We start from the raw sequence: 19,922 nt of genomic DNA, 5'->3' as shown, positions 1-19,922 counted from the left end.
GTGCGATGAAATTGGAGATCAATAGCAAAAGAAACCACAAAAATTTCATAAACACATGGAAATTGAACAACACACTTCTGAATAACCAGTGGGTCACAGAGGAAATTAAAGAAATCAGACAGTTTCTACAATGAAATGACAATGCCAATACAACACATCGGAATCTATGCGACACAATGAAAGCAGTCTTAAGAGGGAAATTCATAGCAGTGAATACTCATATTAGGAAAACAGAGTGAGCTCAGTTAAACAACCTGATGCTGAACCTCAAGCTTCTAGAAAAACAAGAGCAAGACAAACCCAATGCTCATACAAGGGAGGAAATTATAATGATCAGCATAGAAATCAATTCAATGGAGACTAAGAGAATGATACAAAAAACTGACAAAGCAGAGTTGGCTCTTCAAAAGAATAAACAAAATTGACAAACCTTTAGCCAACCTTATCAAAACAAGGAAAGAAAAGGCCCAAATCCATGCAATTAGGAATGAAAAGGGTGAAATTACAACAGACCCAGAAGAAATCCAGAGGATCATCAATATCTACTTAGAGAACCTATACATCAATAAGATGGAAAACAGAAGAAATGGACAGATTCCTAGATACATATGAATTACCAAAGTTAAACAAAGAAGACCTTAAAATTCTAAACAACCCAATATCAATCAAATATGAAAACATAATTAAAAACTTACCAACAAAGAAAAGCCTGGGTCCTGATGGCTTCATGGCTGAATTTTACAAGAAAAATTGCCACTACTGTTTAAACTCTTCAATGAAATTGAAAGGGAAGCAATACTCCCAAAGTCATTCCTAGGAGCATCACTTTGATCCCCAAAGCAGAGAAAGACCCAACTGAAAAAGAAACTATAGGCCAATCTCACTAATGAACTAGATACAAAAATCCTTAATAAGATACTGGCAAACAGAATGCAGAAGATCATCAAGAAGATCATACACTCTGACCAAGTGGGATTCATCCCAGGGATGCAGGGATGGTTCAACATACACAAATCAATCAATGTAATACATTATATCAGTAGAGCCAAGGACAAAAACCATATGATCATCTCAATACATGCAGAAAAAGCATTTGACAAAATCCAACACCCATTCATGATAAAAAAAAACCCTACAGAAAATTGGAATAGATGGTCTCTACCTCAATCTGATAAAAGCCATCTATGAAAAACCAATAGCCAATATCATACTAAATGGTCAAAAACTGAAATCCTTCACACTAAAATCAGGAACAAGACAAGGATATCCACTAATACCACTCCTGTTCAATATAGATTTGGAAACATTAGTCACAGCAATTAGACAAGAGAAAGAAATAAAATGAATAAAGATAGGAAAGGAAGAAGTTAAACTGTCATTATTTGCAGATGACATGATAGTCTATATAGAAGTCCCCAAGAACTCCACCAAAAGTCTTCTAGACTTAACAACCAAATTCAGTAAAGTAGCTGGATACAAGGTCAACACACAAAAATAAATAGCTTTCCTCTACATGAACACCAGACTCACTGAGAGAGAAACAGGGAAAACAATTCCTTTCACAATAGCATCCAAAAAACTGAAATACCTAGGAATCAACCTAACAAAAGAAATCTAAGACCTCTTCTCTGAAAACTATAGCACTCTGAAAAGAGAGAGTGAAGATGGTATATTTTAACTTGATAAATGAGCAATGTCTTGCAATATGAGTAGTACGTGATGCCAGACTACATGATCACAACTGAGCCAATCCTCCCTCCCTCTGTCTCTCTCTCTGTGGGATTGTGGGTAAGTAATCATCTCACAGCAGTAAGAGCTTATGGAGATCTTGTCTATAGAGATGGAAGCAAAAAAGGGTGAAATCCCTCACTTCAATTGAGATTAGGGAATGTATAAAATGTGGGAAACAGTGCAAAGTTTTGTAGAAATGCAAGTGATGAATGTGTCTAATGACAATGCAATGTCACATTTCTACAAAATCTTCAAAAGGAATAAAAAACAAGGGTCACTGGATAGCTTCCTTGTTAAAGTTGCCTGAAAAAATGATTTCACTGAGCCAATAGACAGCAGTGATTCCACTGGTGATGGTGAAAGTCGTCCTGCACAATAGCCCTCCTCTCTCTTGTCATGGAAGAAAACCAACCATGAAGGCTTTCAAAAGTAAGTGCAGGATAATTTGTTTATCTTTCTTTATATTTTGCATTTTCTTTATTATTTTGTACTATATCACAATATTGTAATCATTTTATATGAATATTTTTGGGTTGTGGAATGAATCATCTGAGTTTCCATCATTTCTTATGGAGACATTCATTTTGATATACAAGCACCTTGGATTATACGCATGTTTCCAGAAGAAACTGTGTTTGCAAACCAAAATAAATAAATAAATAAATAAATAAATTTATTTGTCTGCACTGTGTAAATATATCCACACTCATATCACTGTGTCCAACAATTAGATAATGCACATTCCTTTCAAACATTTGAAAACATGCCACATTTACAAAAACTGAGTCCATAAAAGACCGTAAAATAAGTCTCAATAAATTCAAAGAATTGGTATCATCCAGGCCATATTTCTGACCACAAGACAAAATTAAAAGCCAGTAATAATGATATTTTTAAAATTTCCATGTGTTTGGAAATTAAAAACGCTCAGAAATAAATGAGGAAATAAAAATTTTAAAAATTGCAGATATTAGAACTAAGAAAGTGAAACAGTACACATCAGGACTTATGGAATGCTGGGAAAATAATACTTTGCGTTAGACCTATAGGCTTATATGTTTATATTTAAAAGAAATTCTAGGCCCTGGATTTAGCTCAGTGGCACTGCGGCTGCCTTGCAAGCACAAGGTCCTGAGTTTGATCCCTGGTACCAAAAAAAAATATGTATAAGTATATTTTATGTATAAATATTTTATGGTGCTGGGGATGGGTCCCAGAACTGCCTACATGCCAAGCAAGTGCTCTACCATTGAGCTGTATCCCCAACCCCTGCAAAGATGTTTTGTTATTGACAAGTTAGATTTTTTCCAACTCCGCAACTCATTATTATAATGCTAACTGTTCTTAGAACTGTTATCAGAGTTTGGTAATCCTCTCTAAGTTTTTTTCACCTATGGAGCTATGAGGTCTGCAACTGATTTTTTTTTTGGTACCGGGGATCAAACTCGGGTCCTTGTGCTTGCACAGCAGGTGATGAAACCACTGAGCTAAATCCCCAGCCCTGCAACCAATTTTTATAGACTGCTTCTGGGTCTGTGTGTTCCATGCCTGTCTCTCCTCCACCAAGACTGGAGCTGGATGGCACATTCATAGGCACCTTTGTGGCGGGGCCGAAGGATACATCTCAGTCACAGTGAGCAAGAACTTAGCAGTAGAACATATGAACATAGCTCTCTAACCAACAGTTCAACTGCCCCTTAGACTGGATCCCCAAATGCCTGTGGTCACCGCACAGATTTACAGCAAGAGACAAAATGTGATGGAAGGAAGTCAGAGTAGAAAGAAAAGTGAAAGCATGGAAAAGTGGGAAGAGAGTCTTACGTGGTTCATGTTAAAACATCTTAGATTTTCCATGTTTACAAAAACCTACATCCACACAAACATGTTGCCCCCCCCCAACTTCGGAAAGGACCCTTGCAAGGGAGAGACCCTGAAGGTGTTTGAAGACAGAGCGAGGAAGGAAACTAAGGAGGATGAGAGAGGGAAATTGCACTTACTGACATGGCTGCAAAAGTCCTAAGTAAAATGCTGGCAAATGGAATACATTACTCAGTAACAAAGAGAATACAATTTGTCCTTGTTAGGTCCATCCCAATAATGCAGGAATGTTAACATCAGAAAACCCTGTAAGTGCTATTCATCACATTCACAGATGAAATGCCCATTTATAGATGCAGAAAAAGCATTTAATAAAATTCCACACCCATTCTCTATCAAAAGCCATCATCAAAGAAGAAATACTTTGATATATCCTTATGTTGACTAAGGGCATTATCAAAAATCTCTACATGAAATGATATTTTTTTAATGATGAAATACTGGGCTTTCAAGATAAGGAATATGACAAGGACACTGTCATCACAATGAATGCCAATTAAGTCCAACGTTTCACTCAAGGTACTGGCCGGAAAACAAGAAAAAGAAATAAGATGTAGAAGAATTAGAAAAGAAGTAAAATGATGACTATCTGTAGATGGTATGATTGTCTCTGTAAAAACTCAGTCTGTACAGACAGATTATTAGAAGTAATAAGAGTGTTTAGCAAGATGACTAGATGAAAGAAATCAATGTATGAAAATCAATTATGTTCCATAACAGAAACAAATAGCTGGGAGTACCATTTATAATAGTAGTAAAAAAGTATAAGATACCACAGAATGTATTTCATTACAATATGCAAGACATATTTGGGGATTATAAAAATTTACCAAAAGATCTTAATGAGGATGTAAATAAATGAAGCAAGGTATATTTATGGACAGGATAAATCAGGAAATAGATGTTCTCTCCCAACTAATCCATAGACAACAGTGGATTCCAATCAAGATCCCAAAGGTCATCCTTTTTTATTGGGATCTTGACAATTCAGTTATAAAACATATGAAAGAGCAAATGTGTTAGGAATAGAAGGAAAAATAAGATACAAGGGCATGTTGTGGAAAGACCAAGATCTACTGGGACACTGTATCTTCTGCAAAGAGAAGAACAAATGGACCAAAAGAACAGAATCTGGGGCTGAGATGCTGGCTCATGAGGTTTCTGGAAGCAGCTGAGGAGTTGAGGGAGAGAGGGAAGGCCAGGAGCAAGGAGGGCCAGGACACTTTTTTATCCCCCTAGGAAAGAGAAAGAAGTTGGATTTAATTCTCACATACACCCCAAGCTAACTTCCAATGGGCAGGGACTTAAGTGTAAACAGTAAAGCGCTGTGCAGCTTTAGGAGAAAAAGCAGACTATGACTTCAGAATATCAAAAGATTTCTTTTAAAAAAGTGCAAAAAACACTCTGAAAGACAAGCTAGTAAATAGGACCACATTAAAATCAGGAACCTCCATTACTCACAAGGGACCGTGAAGAGGATGAGAAGAAAAGCCACGGACTAAGGGACGAGATCTATGACACACCTGTGTGGTGGAGGAGTAATAATACATATGTCATGGAGAAAAGACCTCCAAATCTCAAGAAAGGAGAAACCAGACAATAGAAACACAGGCACAGGACATGAACTGGAATTTCGCAGGAAGAGGAACCCAGAGGACAAATAGACATCTATGTTCTTAGGCCATGCAAATTAAGCCACAGTGAGGTAATATGTTGTGCTCATTGGATAAACACAATTAACCAATTTCAAAAATAGTAAGTGCAGGTGAGGAGAAACGGGACCGCTGGAGGGATCGTGAACTGGGATAAATCCTTTGAAAAATAATTTTTGTGAATGAACTTCCTAGAAATTTGTGGCATGAGGCCAGGGAGTTACAAACACTTTCTGTGAGTCACGATCAGAAACAGTCACCACCTGGGGAGGGGGTGCTCGTGTGCACACTCACATGTACGAGGGGGGCGGAAGTCTCAGGAAAAGTACTGGCTCTCGCTAGGAGCATCAATTCTCAAGTGTTCCCTTCCATTTATGAAAAAAAATGTCTCTTGGGCCCCGGTAATGGGATTTCCTGACTCATTAGCAGATTATGACTCAGATTTTGGCGATTTAGGCATGGGTACTTGGCAACAAGGACAAGAAGGTTCCTAATAGCCTGCTGATAATACCAAAAAAACAGGACACAAGCGGACGTCCATAGGCAGAAAAACAAAAACCAGCCGGTAGCATCTTCACACCCTGGAATATCATCCAGCAGTGAAGACTGGCTGAGCTGCAGCCATACCCGAGAGCTGTCACTTCTTAGACACATAATATTGGGTGACAAAAGCAAACCCAGCACAGGCGCTGTGGGAAGGTGTAACTGTTAGAGATCTCATTGTGCTGAGAGAACACACCCCAGGGAAACGCCAGGTAAGCTGGAACACGCAGTTCAGGGAGCTGCACTTGGCAGTGTCATGGTCCTGGAGTGAGAGGTGGGCTGCGGTGTTCTTTTATGCTGGATTTAAAGTCCACTTTCTTGTAATTATCAAGTATTATGTAATAAAAGGTACATTTGATCAAGCCCCTTTCCCTTCTGAAGTCCTACAAAACTCTGCTTGCCATGTTCTTCCTGCCCTCTGCCCACCTCCAAACTGCTGGTGCTTTGACCCTGCCGTGGACATAGATGATCTTTGGGGCCTTCGGGCTGATCCTTGTCTCTGAGAGTCAGCCCTTCAGGGACAACTTGCTTATGGCCTTGTCCCGAGGTGGGTCTGCTGGAGCCTGCTGTCATGTCCACTGCCTGCCCAGCACTGGCCATAGTATCTGTGGACAGGGCACGCACTGCTCAGTGCCCCCTTCAGTGGCCGAGAGCTTGGCACCTGGCCGCCCTGTGCCCTCAGCCACCCAGCTTTGAGGTCTGCAGCCCTCAGCCCCCAAGAGACTGCTCCTCATGCTCAGCCTGGGCCGCTGCCCCACTTTACTCCTCCCCAGTGCCGGTGTGACGGCCGGATGACAGAGTGGCAGACTGCTGGGCAGGGTCCAGTTGCACCGGAGCGGAAGCAACACCTGCTCTTAGGGTTATTTTTATGAGCAGAGGAGGGAAGGGGTCATTTCTATGGAGTCCCAATTCCCTAGGGTTAATGAGTGCATGTTGGTGTTCTGAATCCTGAAAGGCACTTTTTAGTGGACGCAGTTACTGCTCGTCTCGTGACAGCCTGTGCCGAGCCTGGGGTGGTGGGAGAGACCTGAGAGGCTCACAGGTATGGCCCAGGGGCCTGGTCACGTGCGGTGGGTGGTGTGGGGACACAGGCCCTTGCTCACCCCACGCTGGAGCAGCCCCTGTGGTGGTACAGGAGGTACGTGCAGCCCACACAGGACCCTGACTCCTGCCCTGGGTCTCGGGGGAGACAGGGATCTTCCAGGTCATCTCATGGATGGAAAGAGTGACAAATCCTGCCCTGGTCCTGTGGGAAGTACTCACAGGGACTTCCCGGGGTTGGGGGCTCAGGGAAGGGGCCAGGGATGCTGGGCTGGGGGTCTGCAGTGCTGGGGAGCAAGGGGCAGACAGGCCGGCCCCCGACCTGGGTGGGAGGGGCAGTTGGGACTTTGGGGTCACCAGAATCCTCCCGGGGGCGGGCACTGGAGAGCAGGGTACAGGGGCAAGGGGACCCCCAGAAGCTGCTTGGGGTCCGTGAGGGTGGTAAGGAGGCTAGAAAAGGAAGACTTCCAGGGGCCTCAGAGGCCCGGGCAGAGGGATCGTGGGGTGGGGGAGCTGGGGATGACAACTGGGGTTGGGGTGAGTTTGAGGTGCCGGGGCACCTGGGGTGAAGGCAAAAGTGGGTGTGAGGGACCAAAGCTGCGGGGGGTGCTGGAGTCCAGCAGGCTGCCTGGGTAGTGGGCTTCCTTGGGCTCTCCAGGGAGGCCCCAGCCCCCTGCCCTGGAGTCTCAGCTGGTGGAATAGGGGTGCCACTGGGGGGCCTGGGAACTGAGGCTCTATTCAGTCCCCACAGATGGGTGGCTTAAAGGACAGTAATGTATTTGCTCACAGCTCTGGAGGCCCAAGGGGAGGTGAAGAACAGCATGGGCACAGTTGGCCCCTTCAGAGAGCTCTGAGTTCCAGGCCTTTCTTGTGGCTTGTTGGAGGCTACCTGCCCTCTTCGCAGGTCTGTGTCCAACTGTGAGCTTTTGGTGAGGACACACTGGATTAGGGCACAATCTAAGGACCTCATTTTAAGGTGATTACTTCTGTAAACAAGGTGGCATTCGGAGGTCCTGCGGGGAGGACTTCAGTGTGTGAGTGAATGTTGGAGCTACACGGTTCAGCCTATGACATCCAGCCAAGACACACTGGTGGGAGGCAGGACTTTATGGAGACATTTTTTTTTTGGACACTGGGGATTGAGCCCAGGGCCGTTGTACTGAGCTATATCCCCAGCCCTTTTTTAATTTTTTGAGACAGTGCCTCCTAAATTGCTAAGTTATCCAGGCTGGGCTCAAACTTTCTATCCTCCTGCCTTAGGCTCTCAGAATACAAGTCATGTGCAGCGTACCTGCTCAACAATGGGTTGTGCATACTACGGTGGTCCCATAAGATTGTATTTAGTGAAGTCGCAGCTGTCTTAGTTTGTATAAGTGCACTCTATGATGCTTGTACAAAGACAAAATTGCCTCGGGATGTGTCCGTGTTATAAAGCAACGATTCTTGTATTAAAAAATAATCCATTGCAGGAAAGCAGGATACCCTTTTGGGCCCCTTCCCCAGTCATTTCTTCCCTTCTCATCTGCAACCACTCCTAATGCTTTGTGTATATTTCCAGACCTTTTTCTTTTTTTCTGAAGGAATATACATAAATCCATGTGTTGGGAGGGTGCCTGTCAGGCTGTTTTTAAAATAAAATTTAAATCTTTGTTACGGTGAGAAATCTAGCTAATGAAAATTATGTTTCAAAACAGACTGAGGCATTCTTCGTGGGAAGTACGGTGTTCTGTGTCTCATTTGCAATGGAAAAGTCCCTTGTTTCAAAGAAAAAATACATTATTAAGAGGCCTTACAATACAAACCACATTTTCCAATTCAATAGCATACAAGGTCAGCCAAGCAAAGACAATATAAACTCGCTTTAAAAGCGGCTTGTTCAATGATGAAATTCATTCAGGGGCAGCATCACAATGAGCGTTGTGGTGTGGGCTGGTTGTGGCTTTGCTGAAATGTTAGCCTCCAAAATCAACCCCTTCAGCACCTGGAAACCTATTAAAGGATGCGTAACTGTGGTGTCAGCGCATTTCCTGATTAACAAGGATATAATTTCTTGAAGAAGGAAAAAAAGGATTTTGCTAATATCTTTGTTTTTTCCTGAATGGGCCCTTATGCAACAAGAAATGCCATGCGCCCAGTGCAATAGCCCCTTGTCCTTGGAGCTCATGCTATGCTTGCCCTTCCTCACAGTGTTGTCTCCAGCCATGGCAACTGTGTATGGGTGCCTCTATCTCATAGTGACCTCCTTTCTTGGAGTTAAGCTCTATCAATGTCCATCCAGGGATCCATGGCCACCAAACCATCCAACTCCTCAGTTCATTCAGTTAATTAGACACAACTTTGGCTGCTATGACAGAGACCTACAACAGTGGTCACTGCAGGAGGAGACAAATGCATTTCTTTTGTAGGAGAGGGCCAGTTCCACAGCTCTGCCCAGGCAGTCTGTCTTGTGGCTCTGCTCCAACCTTGGGTGTGACCTTCATCCACACAGTCTAGCTGGGCACAGAGTGTGTCTGCATCTCTCCCAGGGAAAGGGCTGCAGCAGCAGGTGTGTGGACACACATGTCATGGGCCACACTAGCTGCAAGGGAAGTGGGAAAATACTCTACTATTTCTGGATGGCTACGTCTCCATGTAAAGACAAGGCTTTGAGATTGACATGACAGAAGGGGGCATGGATCCTAGGAGACACTGCCCTGGACTGACCATGCCCATGGTAACGCTTGTCTCAGAAGGAATTTTCTCCTCCAATCACCTTTACCCTCTGGTTTCTCAGGCTGTTATGGCCACGACCTCTGAGACTTTGCTTCATAAAGACCAGTCAGTTGACACACTTTCCCCAAGGGCCTCTAGAGAAAAGTCCTCAAATGATTGGGGACCAGAATGGTCATGGGACAAGCTAAGGTTCCTGCTAGTCTGCTTGCATTTCCTTTACTTTAGTGTCCCTTCCAAATATGGGGGCTCTACCTGCTCTTGCTCTATGGATGACATCCCCTTCTATACTCCAGCTCACTCTGAGCATGAGACCATGGAGCTTAATATTTAAAAACTTATATTAACCACAGCTGGCATTTGGAAAAGCAAAAACAAATTCCAAAGTGCATTGCAAAGGCCTAAGATGAAGTTTCTGCCTCCTTGAACCCTAGTTTCTACTCCTCACCAAAAATTCTTATCAGATTCTTGAGCGTCTTTCTCAAGAATGATTAATGTATCATTTATCATTGAAAAATGTGTATGTGAATGTGAATGTAAAGCATTTTTTCTTTTTTACTTCCACTTATTTGTAGAGATGGCTTCCCACCAACCCAAAGTCGTCTTGCTCCCATGTCCTTTTGCTGTGGCAGGGGCTCTAACATGCAGCTGAGTCAGAATAGATGGCCCAGCGCCTGCTGAAGGGCATGGCGGTGACTCTGCTGTTTTGCTCCCCCGCTGGCACAAAGCGTGTCAGTGCCATCCTGTGTGTCATGCCCACCCCACTCTGGGCTGGAACGTCCCTGTGGGTCTGTTTTCACTTGCCATCCCATCCCTGCTCTACCCCTGCACCTCAGAAATATCGGAGAACGAAACTTCCCTGGGACTGATAGATGAGTGCATTTCGTCCTCTTGGCAGTGTTCTGGGATGGACAAGGGCTCTGTCTCCTTTTCACAGATGGGGGAACCAAGGACCCTTAACTCCCCCTCCTCAACCCTCCAGGCTTTCCTTACAGCCAGTTCTCATCGTGACCATCCCACGACCCCAGGACATCCTGTCCTCTCTCCAGACCCACTTCTTCACAGCCCAGACGTGTTCTGGGAAGGACCGAGGACAATTTAAAGTCAAAGAATGTACTGTGGAAGCCACCACTTATCTGCACGGGGTACCACCATCTACCAGGCCAGCTACTGTCAACTCCCTGTCCTCCAGCCAAGAAGTCCTGACAGTTCTGCCTCTTGGCAGCGTTGCAGCCTGCCTGCTGCTCACCGGCGCTCTTGCTCCTGCTCAGACTCGGCCTTTGGGTGTCATCACCAATCATGGCAACTGCGCAGTGACCTCTGTGAGGGTTAGCATTCTGCTGCTCACAGGACAGATAGCGTGCACTTTAGAGATGTCCTGCAAACGATTTTGAGGCTAAGAACTAAATGGGCCCAGTCTTTTTTGAAGCCTCCTGGGTTCTCCTCCTGTGCTGCATCTGCGGAGGCAACCACAGGCTTGAAAGTTGGGTCAGTCTTTCCCTTCATTGACTGTGGGTGACTATAGAGTATCTGATGCATATCTTCAAAATACATTTCTATGTTTGTCTTTTTGTGCTACTGAGGATTGAACCCAAAGGGTGCTCTACCGCGGAGCCACCCCTTTGGCCTTTTTAATTTAATTTTTTGAGACAAGGTCTTGTTAAATTGTCCAGGCTGACCTTGAACTTATGCTCCTCCTGCCTCAGCCTCCTGACTAGCTGAGAAGACAGTTATGCACCACTGTGCCTGGCTGTTTTTAAGCATCTCGGTGGTTGGCTGATCTGTGTTCCCTCCAAATTCAGTGCCGAAGCTGTAGCTTCCAGTTCCTCCCAATGTGACTGCATTTTGGAGACAGACTTTTAAAAAGGTGATAAATTTAAATTGAGGCTTGAATGGCCCTGATCCAGTCTGACTGGTGTCCTTTAAAGAAGAGGACATTTGGGTACACAAAGAGACCCTGAGCATGTACACCCACAGAGGAGTGGCCATACGAGGGCAGAGCAAGAAGACAAACCCAGGAGAGGGGTCTGGGCGGAAACCAGTGCTTTGATCCCACAGGGCTGTGAGAGAATGAATCTCTGCTGCATTTATCCAGCCAGTGTATGGTATTTGTTATGTTCAGATTGAGAACATCTCCCCCAAGAGCCTCACACAACCATAGGTGGAGGTGACTGAATCGTGGGAGAGACACAGCTGATGTGCTCTTAGAAGGTGGGGCCTGTGAAAGGCAGGTCACTGGGAGCGTGACTTGGACCAGTGTATCTCCCTCCCTGGCTCCTCCTTTTTCTCTCTACTTCCTGACCACCATTATGTGAGCAGCTTTCCTCTGCCCAGGCCCTTCTCTCTGTATTTAAGCCTGCTTACCATGGACTGAAACTTCTGAAACCGTGAGCCAAAATAGATCTCTCCTCCTTTAGGTTGCAGGTGTCAGGTGTTGTGTCTCAGTGACAGGAAAGTGACTAAGACACACACTACCAGTCATTTTCTTGTTGACCTGCTTTCTAATTTGTCTGTCCATCCCCCACAACTGGAATACAAACCCCACAGGACCATGCCAGGTTCATTTGGTTCCCTGTGATGTTCCTGGGGGTACAGAAAAGTACTTGGCATGCAGTAGGCACCCACTGAGTGCTCACTGAAGAGCTAAATATGCAAATGAATGTTTCGACCACTGCATGCTTGTTCACTTAAGCTCTTCTAAATTAGAATTTGGAGAAACTAGAGAAAGAAGTTTGTCTTTGTACTTAAGTGGATAAAAAAAGAAAAGATCTTTCTAAGCAAATTATCTATGTAAACAGGGAATCTGTTTTACCCACTTATTAATAAAGTCCAGCTCTGGCCTTGCATACTCTCAGAACTGCTCTGGCAATGAACATGCAAATTCCAAGCAATTCCATGTGCTGGTTGAAGAAGCCTTAATGGGACTCAGGGTCCTGACTTCTCATCCCTGGGCCCCTGTTGGCAGCAATAATGAACATCCTGGACAGCAATAGACTTGGTTTTACATATCATCTGGAACTAGTACGTTTTTCTTCCTTTCTGAAAATCAGGCTGCCCCTGATCAACACCAGGGGCAGAAATGCACATGTCTCTGAATCTCCCCCATGCCAGCATTTAGTCCCTGGGAACTTTCGGTGGGGGATTAGTAGCAGAATGCAAGTAGGCACTCAATCCTGTGGGTTATTACCTTCTCTGAGATTTTGATGGTTGCCTAAAATTGACTCCCTGTAAGATGGAAATGCAAAGGTATTCTAACACTGTAGAAGAAGCAACAAATCCCAACACTGATTGTGGTAAAAGTCAAGCCATTCCCACTCACTGGCAAGTTGGTTTTCATTTCAGTAACTGTGGGCTGCTGTTAAGGAAATCAGAGCCCATCAGAATTTGGTTAAATCTGATGGACCAAACAGTAGACTTAAATTTCCAACTATCTAGAAACCACACCCGACCACCAAAATCACATGCTAAGACAACTCTAATTGTACATTTCAAAGAGCAAGTAATTTCATTTCACTGTGGGCACTAGTCATTCCAAGCTAAATACACCCATGTCCTGCTCTGTATTTGCACATACTTTCGGGAAAGAGTGGGGTTGGGTATGAGCTATTGCTTTTCTTCCCCTTTGCTGTAAATTTAATACTGAGGCCTAGTGAGGGCAGCTCAGCTTTTTAAAAAAATGCACACTAGGGGCCAGGATTTAGCTCAGTGGTTCCGCCGCCTGCCTCGAAAGTGCAAGGTCCTCGAGTTCAATCCCTGGTACCAAAAAAAAAAAAAAAAAAGAATGCACACTGAGCTCTAGGAGTACTTAGCAATGAGGACATAGGGTGTGTCCACTGTTTAGTCTACTTCTCGGAGCCTGGTCCCCAAATGGACATTATGGGCATATTGCTTAGATGCTTTGATTGCAAGCGACAGATGCCAAATATGATTCCTGCAGGGCAAAAAGGATTGGAAAGGCATGGGTGCTCACTGCACCAATGAATGCTCTTGGAATCCAGTGAGACAACTGTTATGCAGCTTTCTGTGGCCTGCGTAGGCATGAATGCATTTCATTTCTGGCCACTCTGCTTAAGATTCAGGGTCCTGGAACAAGCATCCTACTGGCATAGCTGGAGACACACATCCCAGGTAGAGATGAGGCATCTTGCTTGACATGCCCCCCAGGACTAGAGGGAATGAGGGAAATTTTCTTGTAGCTAAATAAAAGGGATTAGAGCTTAGGTAAGCAAAATCATCACTTGTCCACTTGTCTCAAACAGAGCAGGACTTGAGAAGGGTGGAACAGGGATTCCTCAGGACAAAAGCTCTACTTTTAATGGGATCAACAAGTATCACAATGTGTCTCCCTGGCTTTGGTGATGGATCCCACCACCCTCCCTGGTTTTCTCCGTAGTGGGCAGTGGGTGGCAGTGGACTGACCATGGTTAGAGACTGCTAGCTCCTCAGGACCACCAGGGAGCAGAGACTTCTGGGCTTCTTGGGTCCAGAATTTCACATGCTCTGAATGGTTCCTTAGCAAGCGAGAGCCAATGAGGGCTCTGCCCTTCAAAGCACCCTAACCCAGTAGCAGCCACCTCTCAGCTGTCAAAAGTTCATAATAGCAGTACCTATGTCACAGAAGGTAAAGAAATAATTTAATGTTCCTGCAGCCCTTAAGAAGAGTCGATGCCCCGTGGATGTTAGATAGTGCTGATATTTGTTGGTGTCTTTATGAGTCAAGGGGTTCTTGTAGGCACAGAGCACATCAGAGAAGGAAGAAAACATGGTGCCTACTAAAAAGACGGGCCTTAAGCAACCTACCGGAGCTCAAGCTGAATGCAGCCTGTTGGGTGCAGGATCCCACCTTCCCCTTCTCTGGGTTCTGGGAGTGTAGTGCAGGTTCCCTCTTTGCCATAACAGGACAGGGGGTCACTGGGTGCTTGGTGTTAATGACCACACATCATCCTATTTAATCCCTCAGGCACAGTGACCACAGCTATTACCAGTCCCAACTCAGTGAGGAGACTCAGGCCCAGGGAGGCTGACCAGGCCCAGGAGGCCAACAGGAAGGGAACAAAGCCAGGGTGGGACCTGGGTCTATCTCCATGATGGGTTCCCAAGCTCCCTGCAGCACACAAAATTCATCAGCTGGCTTCTCAGTGCACAGGTATTGTCCTGGTGGTCATAAGTTTTGCCCACTGGACCACTGGCTGCCCTCTTAGGTAGGAGGTCTGACATCTCTGGGACAAGTTTTCCTGTGTGGCAGCTTTACTCTGGTCCCTCTGGGTGCATCTTATTTCCCTGGTGTCAGTTTCCTGTATTGGGATCTTTTGGAGATAATCAGAAAATCCAAGGGGGGTAGAGGTTCTCATTTAAGGATTAACCACACCCAACTGCCAGCCTGGGCTCACAGCAACCCTTTGTGCCAACGTCTGGATTTAGTTCTTTCCCCAGAAACCACCTAGCTCAGCTTAGTTGCCCTCAAGTTCAAATTGATTTTAATACCCTCCTTTCCCCTTTGCATTGGTCCATTGATTTTCATTTTGCAGAATGACGCTGGCGGTGAACCACCACATCCTGGTAGTTTTATAAGGGGCTCATTCTGGCTTAAAGCTTTCATTAGCACAATTAACTTCCAATACATTGCACAAATATTTCTTCATGAGTAGCTTCTAACTGGTTTGCCATCCAGATGGTTTTGGAATCAAGGAATCTGCTATATTTGCCTTGAGCTGGGTATTTTGAGTTTAGAGATTATAGCATTGGTCAGAAGGTAAGTGAGACAGCTGGCCAAGATGTCTCGCTTGGAACTTGCCAAGTGGTGAGACAAAGTTTCTGTGGATAATTTTCTTTGTTTTAAATAATTAATATGATTACTGATCTCTACTCACATTTAATTTTCCAACAAATGTATTTAAGTCAATTTTCTTCCGCATTTTTATTGTGGGATTTGAAATGGATCCCCACATCAAGACTAATTTATTATGGAACAGTCTGTGATTTTGTCCTGGTTAATCTATCTCTAAAGATAATTTGCCATCAGAGCATAGGGCTACTGATAAAAGCAGCACCAAAATTAGAAAAAAAAATATGCATACACACACACACACACACACACACACACACACAAAGGAAGAAGAAGCTGTGGTTTCTTATTTTCCTCCTGAAGCATAAATTGTTGAATAAGATTTTTTAAAAGCCAGAAATTGCTGTGCAGAGAACCAATCTGGCAGCTGAATAAATGGCCCTAGACACATCTGGCATTCGGGGTCTGGATGGAGGCAGGTTCACTGCAGTGGGTAAGTGCGCGTACCCTGGCCTCACTCCTGTCATCCACTGTGAGGACATTGTCAAACACAGACAGAGGGAGAATAAATGGAAAAAATCAACCTCCAGATTAGAAACCACCTAGGTTGTGTTGTTTTTCTTGAGGCCCCACTGTGCCCTTGATTTCCTGATTGTTCAGAACAAGAATAACAAAATCCATCCAATCCAGTGATTTGCAGAAAAGATTCATGTGGAAAGCTACCAGTTGAGCTTGATCTGTCCATACTAATGGTTCTCATTTGGGGGCAGTTGTGCCCAGGGGACATCTGGCAAGGTCTAGAGACATTTTGGGTTCTCACGACTGGGAGGGGCGCTACTGGCATCAGGCAGGAAGAGGCCATTGATGCAGCTGAACAGCCCACCATGCCTGGCCCCTGGCCCTCCAAAGAGAATCTGGTTCCAAATATGAACTGTGCTAAGGTTGAGAAGCCCTGATGTGTGTGTGTGTGTGTGTGTGTGTGTGCGCGCGCGCACTCAATCTGAATTTCTTTGCCAGGGCAGCTGGTGTGTCATTCATTCTGCCCAAAGTTTCTGGAACCTGGACTCGAGGTCTGGGCTGCCTCGGCTCAGGCACCTAAGATTACATAAGCACAGAAGAATCAACTGGGTTCTGTTTCCTTTCACTATAGCAAAAGAATCTTGAGATCTGGGGATGCAGCCAATGGGACAAAGGACATTTTTTTTTTTTTTTTTGTACCAGGGATCAAACTCAGGTCCTTGTGGTTGTGAGGCAGGTGGTGGAACCACTGAGCTAAATTCCTGGCCCCAGGACAAAGGACTTATGAGAAAAGCACCCAGTAGAAAATGGTGCCCAGCTTAAAACTGGGAGCTATGGAGGTGGCCGGCATGGAATCCTTGCCTTTCTGGCTTCCGCACCTGAACTAATGGGGAGTGGGCTCCCCGTTCTTGTCAGCCCCTGGACACCCTTGGCATCTCTCCTATAGAATCTGTCTGACTTCCCCTGGTGAAAGGTCACCAAGGAGTGCAGCAGCAGGCTCCCCAAGAGTAAGCCCCAGCGCTAAACTTCCAGTGATTTTTATTGGCATGACGAGAAGCTCAGGGCCTGCCAAGGACAACAGTCCTGTGATGTGACCAAGACCACAGGTTTTGGGGGTCGTATGTCCCACTGCTCTGGACTGCCTCAACTCCACTGGATAGAGGGGCTCAGGAGCTGGAGGAACAGAGGCTGGCACAGATCTCTTCTCTTCCCCATCTAGACACTGGCTCTGAGTCTCTCCCAGCATCCCCAACAGGATCTTACTTTCTAGGAAGCCAGTGAGGAAGCTAGGACTGTTTTTGCCAAGATGAGGACTCTGTGGCAAGGGAGAGCTGTGTGACCTCTCACTTCCAGCCGAGCAGGGAAAGCGGCCCTTGATGAATGTACCTTTTGATTGGCTGCATCTGCAACTCTTCAAACTGCATGCACAAGCTCCCTTGACCCTCCTTAAGGCCCCTTTCATCTTTTCTCAAAACATCTTGCATAGACATTTGGGGCTGGGAAGAAAAGGCTGTGGTTGAAATGCCCTGGTGCCAGGCCACACTTCGCTCTGTGCCTGTGAGCGATGGTGGCCGTGCATGTGGCAGCTCGTGCGCAGCAGGACCTCACGGCCTGTGACCTCGGCTGCCTGTAGCCGAAGGTTTGCTCAGTGCCTGGCGATCCCAGGCTGCAAGGGGAGGGCTCCTCCCCAATGTCTTCGTGTAATCCCCTAGGAGCTTTAGAGCTTTTGTGAGCCCATTCGACAGGTTAAAAAAAAAAAAAAGTTAAGACGGAGAGAGCGGATGGACACCCTCATAGGTGATAGGACGTGCCGATCGGCACTCCTGAGCCAGATACTCTGACTCTGGGCCCCTCAGTATGGGAAGGTGCTTGGGGTCGGCACACTTTGATGCCATAACGGCATAGTGCAGTCAGCTGCCATTTGTAGCGAGTCCCAAGAGCCACTGGGAGGCCGTCAGCGCTGGAGAAGACTCTGTTTCCTTCACCAGGGGCTCCTGCCCCCCCCCCCCCCAGCCCCTGTCAGGCCTCCTGGGCGCCAACCTAAAGGTAGCAACACCATTTCCCCTCCCTTCTCCCCAATCCTGCTGCGGGAAACAGCCCTAAGCACCTACAGGTCTCAGCTTCAGAGGGCAAGACCACCTCCAGAAGCCCTGGCGGAGCGACCTGGGCTTGTCCCTTGTGCTCCTGGGATGCTCTTGCATTCTTTGGAGGCACCAGCACTCCCGGGGTCAATCCAAGGAGCTCCCAGTACGGAGGTCAGGCTGCACGGGCGCAGAGAGCGAGGGGCGCACACCCCGCCCTCTGACCCGGCTCCTCGCTCAGGGCCCAGGGGGACCCGGTGGCGCCGCAGCTGCCGACCAGGTGAGGCTGGAGAAAAGCCCGCGGCACGCAGCGTGGCCGGCCAGGTGCACAGGCCCCAGTCCCTGGGGCCCGCAGGGAGCGCCGGGCCGCGAGCCCCTCCGGCCGGCCTGGGCGGCACCTACCTCCCAGCAGCAGCAGGACGCAGGCGTAGAGCAGCATGGCTGCGGGCGGCGCCGTCGGGCAGGAGGGAGGCGGAGACGCGACGGCGCGGCCCGCGGCTGCCGCGGAGAAGTCTCGAGGGTCCCGCGCCCGCTCTCACCCTGCCTGGCCGCGGAGTTAGAAGCCGAGAGCCGAGCCGCGCACTCATAGGTCCGAGGCCAGAAGAGGTGGAGACAGCGCGGCCAGCGCTCGCCCTGGCGCGCCCCCTGTGAGACCCCGGGCCCCGGTCTCCCCGAGGCTGCAGTGCACAAGAAGGGCTCCCCAAACTGTGTCCGCTAAGCCCAGCGGTGCCTGCCCAGCGCCGGGGCGCGCCCAGGCCAGGCCGCTCCCGGGACCCCTGAAGTTTCTGTCCGGGCCTTCCAGATACTCCTGGAAAAGTCGCGTCAAGTTGGAGCCCGCAAGCCCAGGAGCGCAGCGAAAGGGGCCAGGCCAGGGCGCCCCGCAGCCGGCAGCCGCGCTCTGTAGTTAGCCGTCCCCAGCTTCGCCGCCCAGGCAAAGTGTGGAGCCAACGAGGGCGGGTTTCCTCCCCCACCCCCAACGCCTCCTCCTGCCACCACCCCGCAGTTCTCCTCAGGGTGAGTCAGCTTAGGGTGGCAGCTCCGAGGCCAGGCAGCTGCGAGGGGGAGGACGAACCGGATGCCTCCAAACTGGTCCCTGCGGATCCCACCCTGGCACCGGGCCTCCCTGGTGGCATCCTGTTTGGCAGGCCAGCCTCGAAGAAAGGTGTGTGGGCACACAGGATGGGGGGGGGGCGGTAAGGAGAGAAGAAAGAAGATAGAGCTGAGAAAAAGAGCAAGACAGAAGCAGAAAAGGACAGAGGGAGTGAAAGGGACAGAGGAAGAAAGAGAACGAGGACGAGAGAAAAAGAGAGAGAGAATACAAGCCTGTCTCTTGGGGCAGGTGTGTGTCTAGCGGGCCTGTCTGAGCAGGCAGCCTGCCCCTCCGAAGGTGTCCTGGCCTTACCTGCAGCACCTCTGTGGACTGGTTTTCCAGAGGGACCAGGGGAGCCCCACCTCTCCTTTTGATTTCTTGCCAGAAACTTAGGTGAGGTTCCTAGGAGCAGCACAAGCCCTTTGCTATCAACCCAGCTGGGGACCCCTGGCCGTCCTTGCTTTCCTCCATGCAGGAAGCAGCGGGGCACAGTGTGATCCTACACAAATGGAAGTGTGAGGAAGACAACCAGTCTCCTTCCTGACAATGACGTTTGTTTCCTGGTTTCTGATGCTTATTACCGTGAGCAGGGTGAGGCTTGTGGTGGCCTTGATGAAACTGAGCTCTCCACGATACTTCCCTGCAGACATCAGTGACAGCCACACGCTAAGTTGGTATGCAAGGGACAACTGTTAGGGGCCAGAGGAGAGCTCCTCAGGGTGATTATTTGTAATTGCATAATTGTGATTATTTGTGGCAATTATGTAGCTTTAAATATGCAAAATTTATAATGACAGTTTAAAAATGACACTCCATTCTGGTCATAGCAGTTGGAGACTGCCCCCTCTGGGCTTTCTGACTAGGCATTTCCAAGTCCCAGGTGAAGATGGGGG

At 47.2% G+C, this 19,922-nt stretch overlaps 1 protein-coding gene across 2 annotated transcripts in view; it reads right to left on the bottom strand.

Annotated features, from left to right (window-relative positions):
• Window positions 1-19,485, bottom strand: part of Apcdd1l (APC down-regulated 1 like) — a 47,077-nt gene extending 27,592 nt beyond the window's left edge. The window contains exon 1 of one of the 2 annotated variants that reach the window (XM_021255163.2): window positions 19,342-19,485. Coding sequence is in view for 1 of the 2 variants with exons in the window: in XM_004841166.4 (XP_004841223.2) it covers window positions 18,342-18,378 (37 nt within the window). In the remaining variant the exon portion in view is untranslated. Of the gene's footprint in view, window positions 1-18,341; window positions 18,878-19,341 lie in introns of those variants that run through there. The other variant, XM_004841166.4, reaches the window with a different exon arrangement.
• Window positions 19,486-19,922: the final 437 nt, after the last annotated feature.

Source organism: Heterocephalus glaber, unplaced genomic scaffold (genome assembly GCF_053883595.1).
Source record: "Heterocephalus glaber isolate CG9 unplaced genomic scaffold, H.glaber_assembly_v1.0 deba00001673, whole genome shotgun sequence".
NCBI lineage: Eukaryota > Metazoa > Chordata > Mammalia > Rodentia > Bathyergidae > Heterocephalus > Heterocephalus glaber.
The sequence above is the reverse complement of the archived record's forward strand: the minus strand, read 5'-3'. Positions and strand labels throughout refer to the sequence as shown.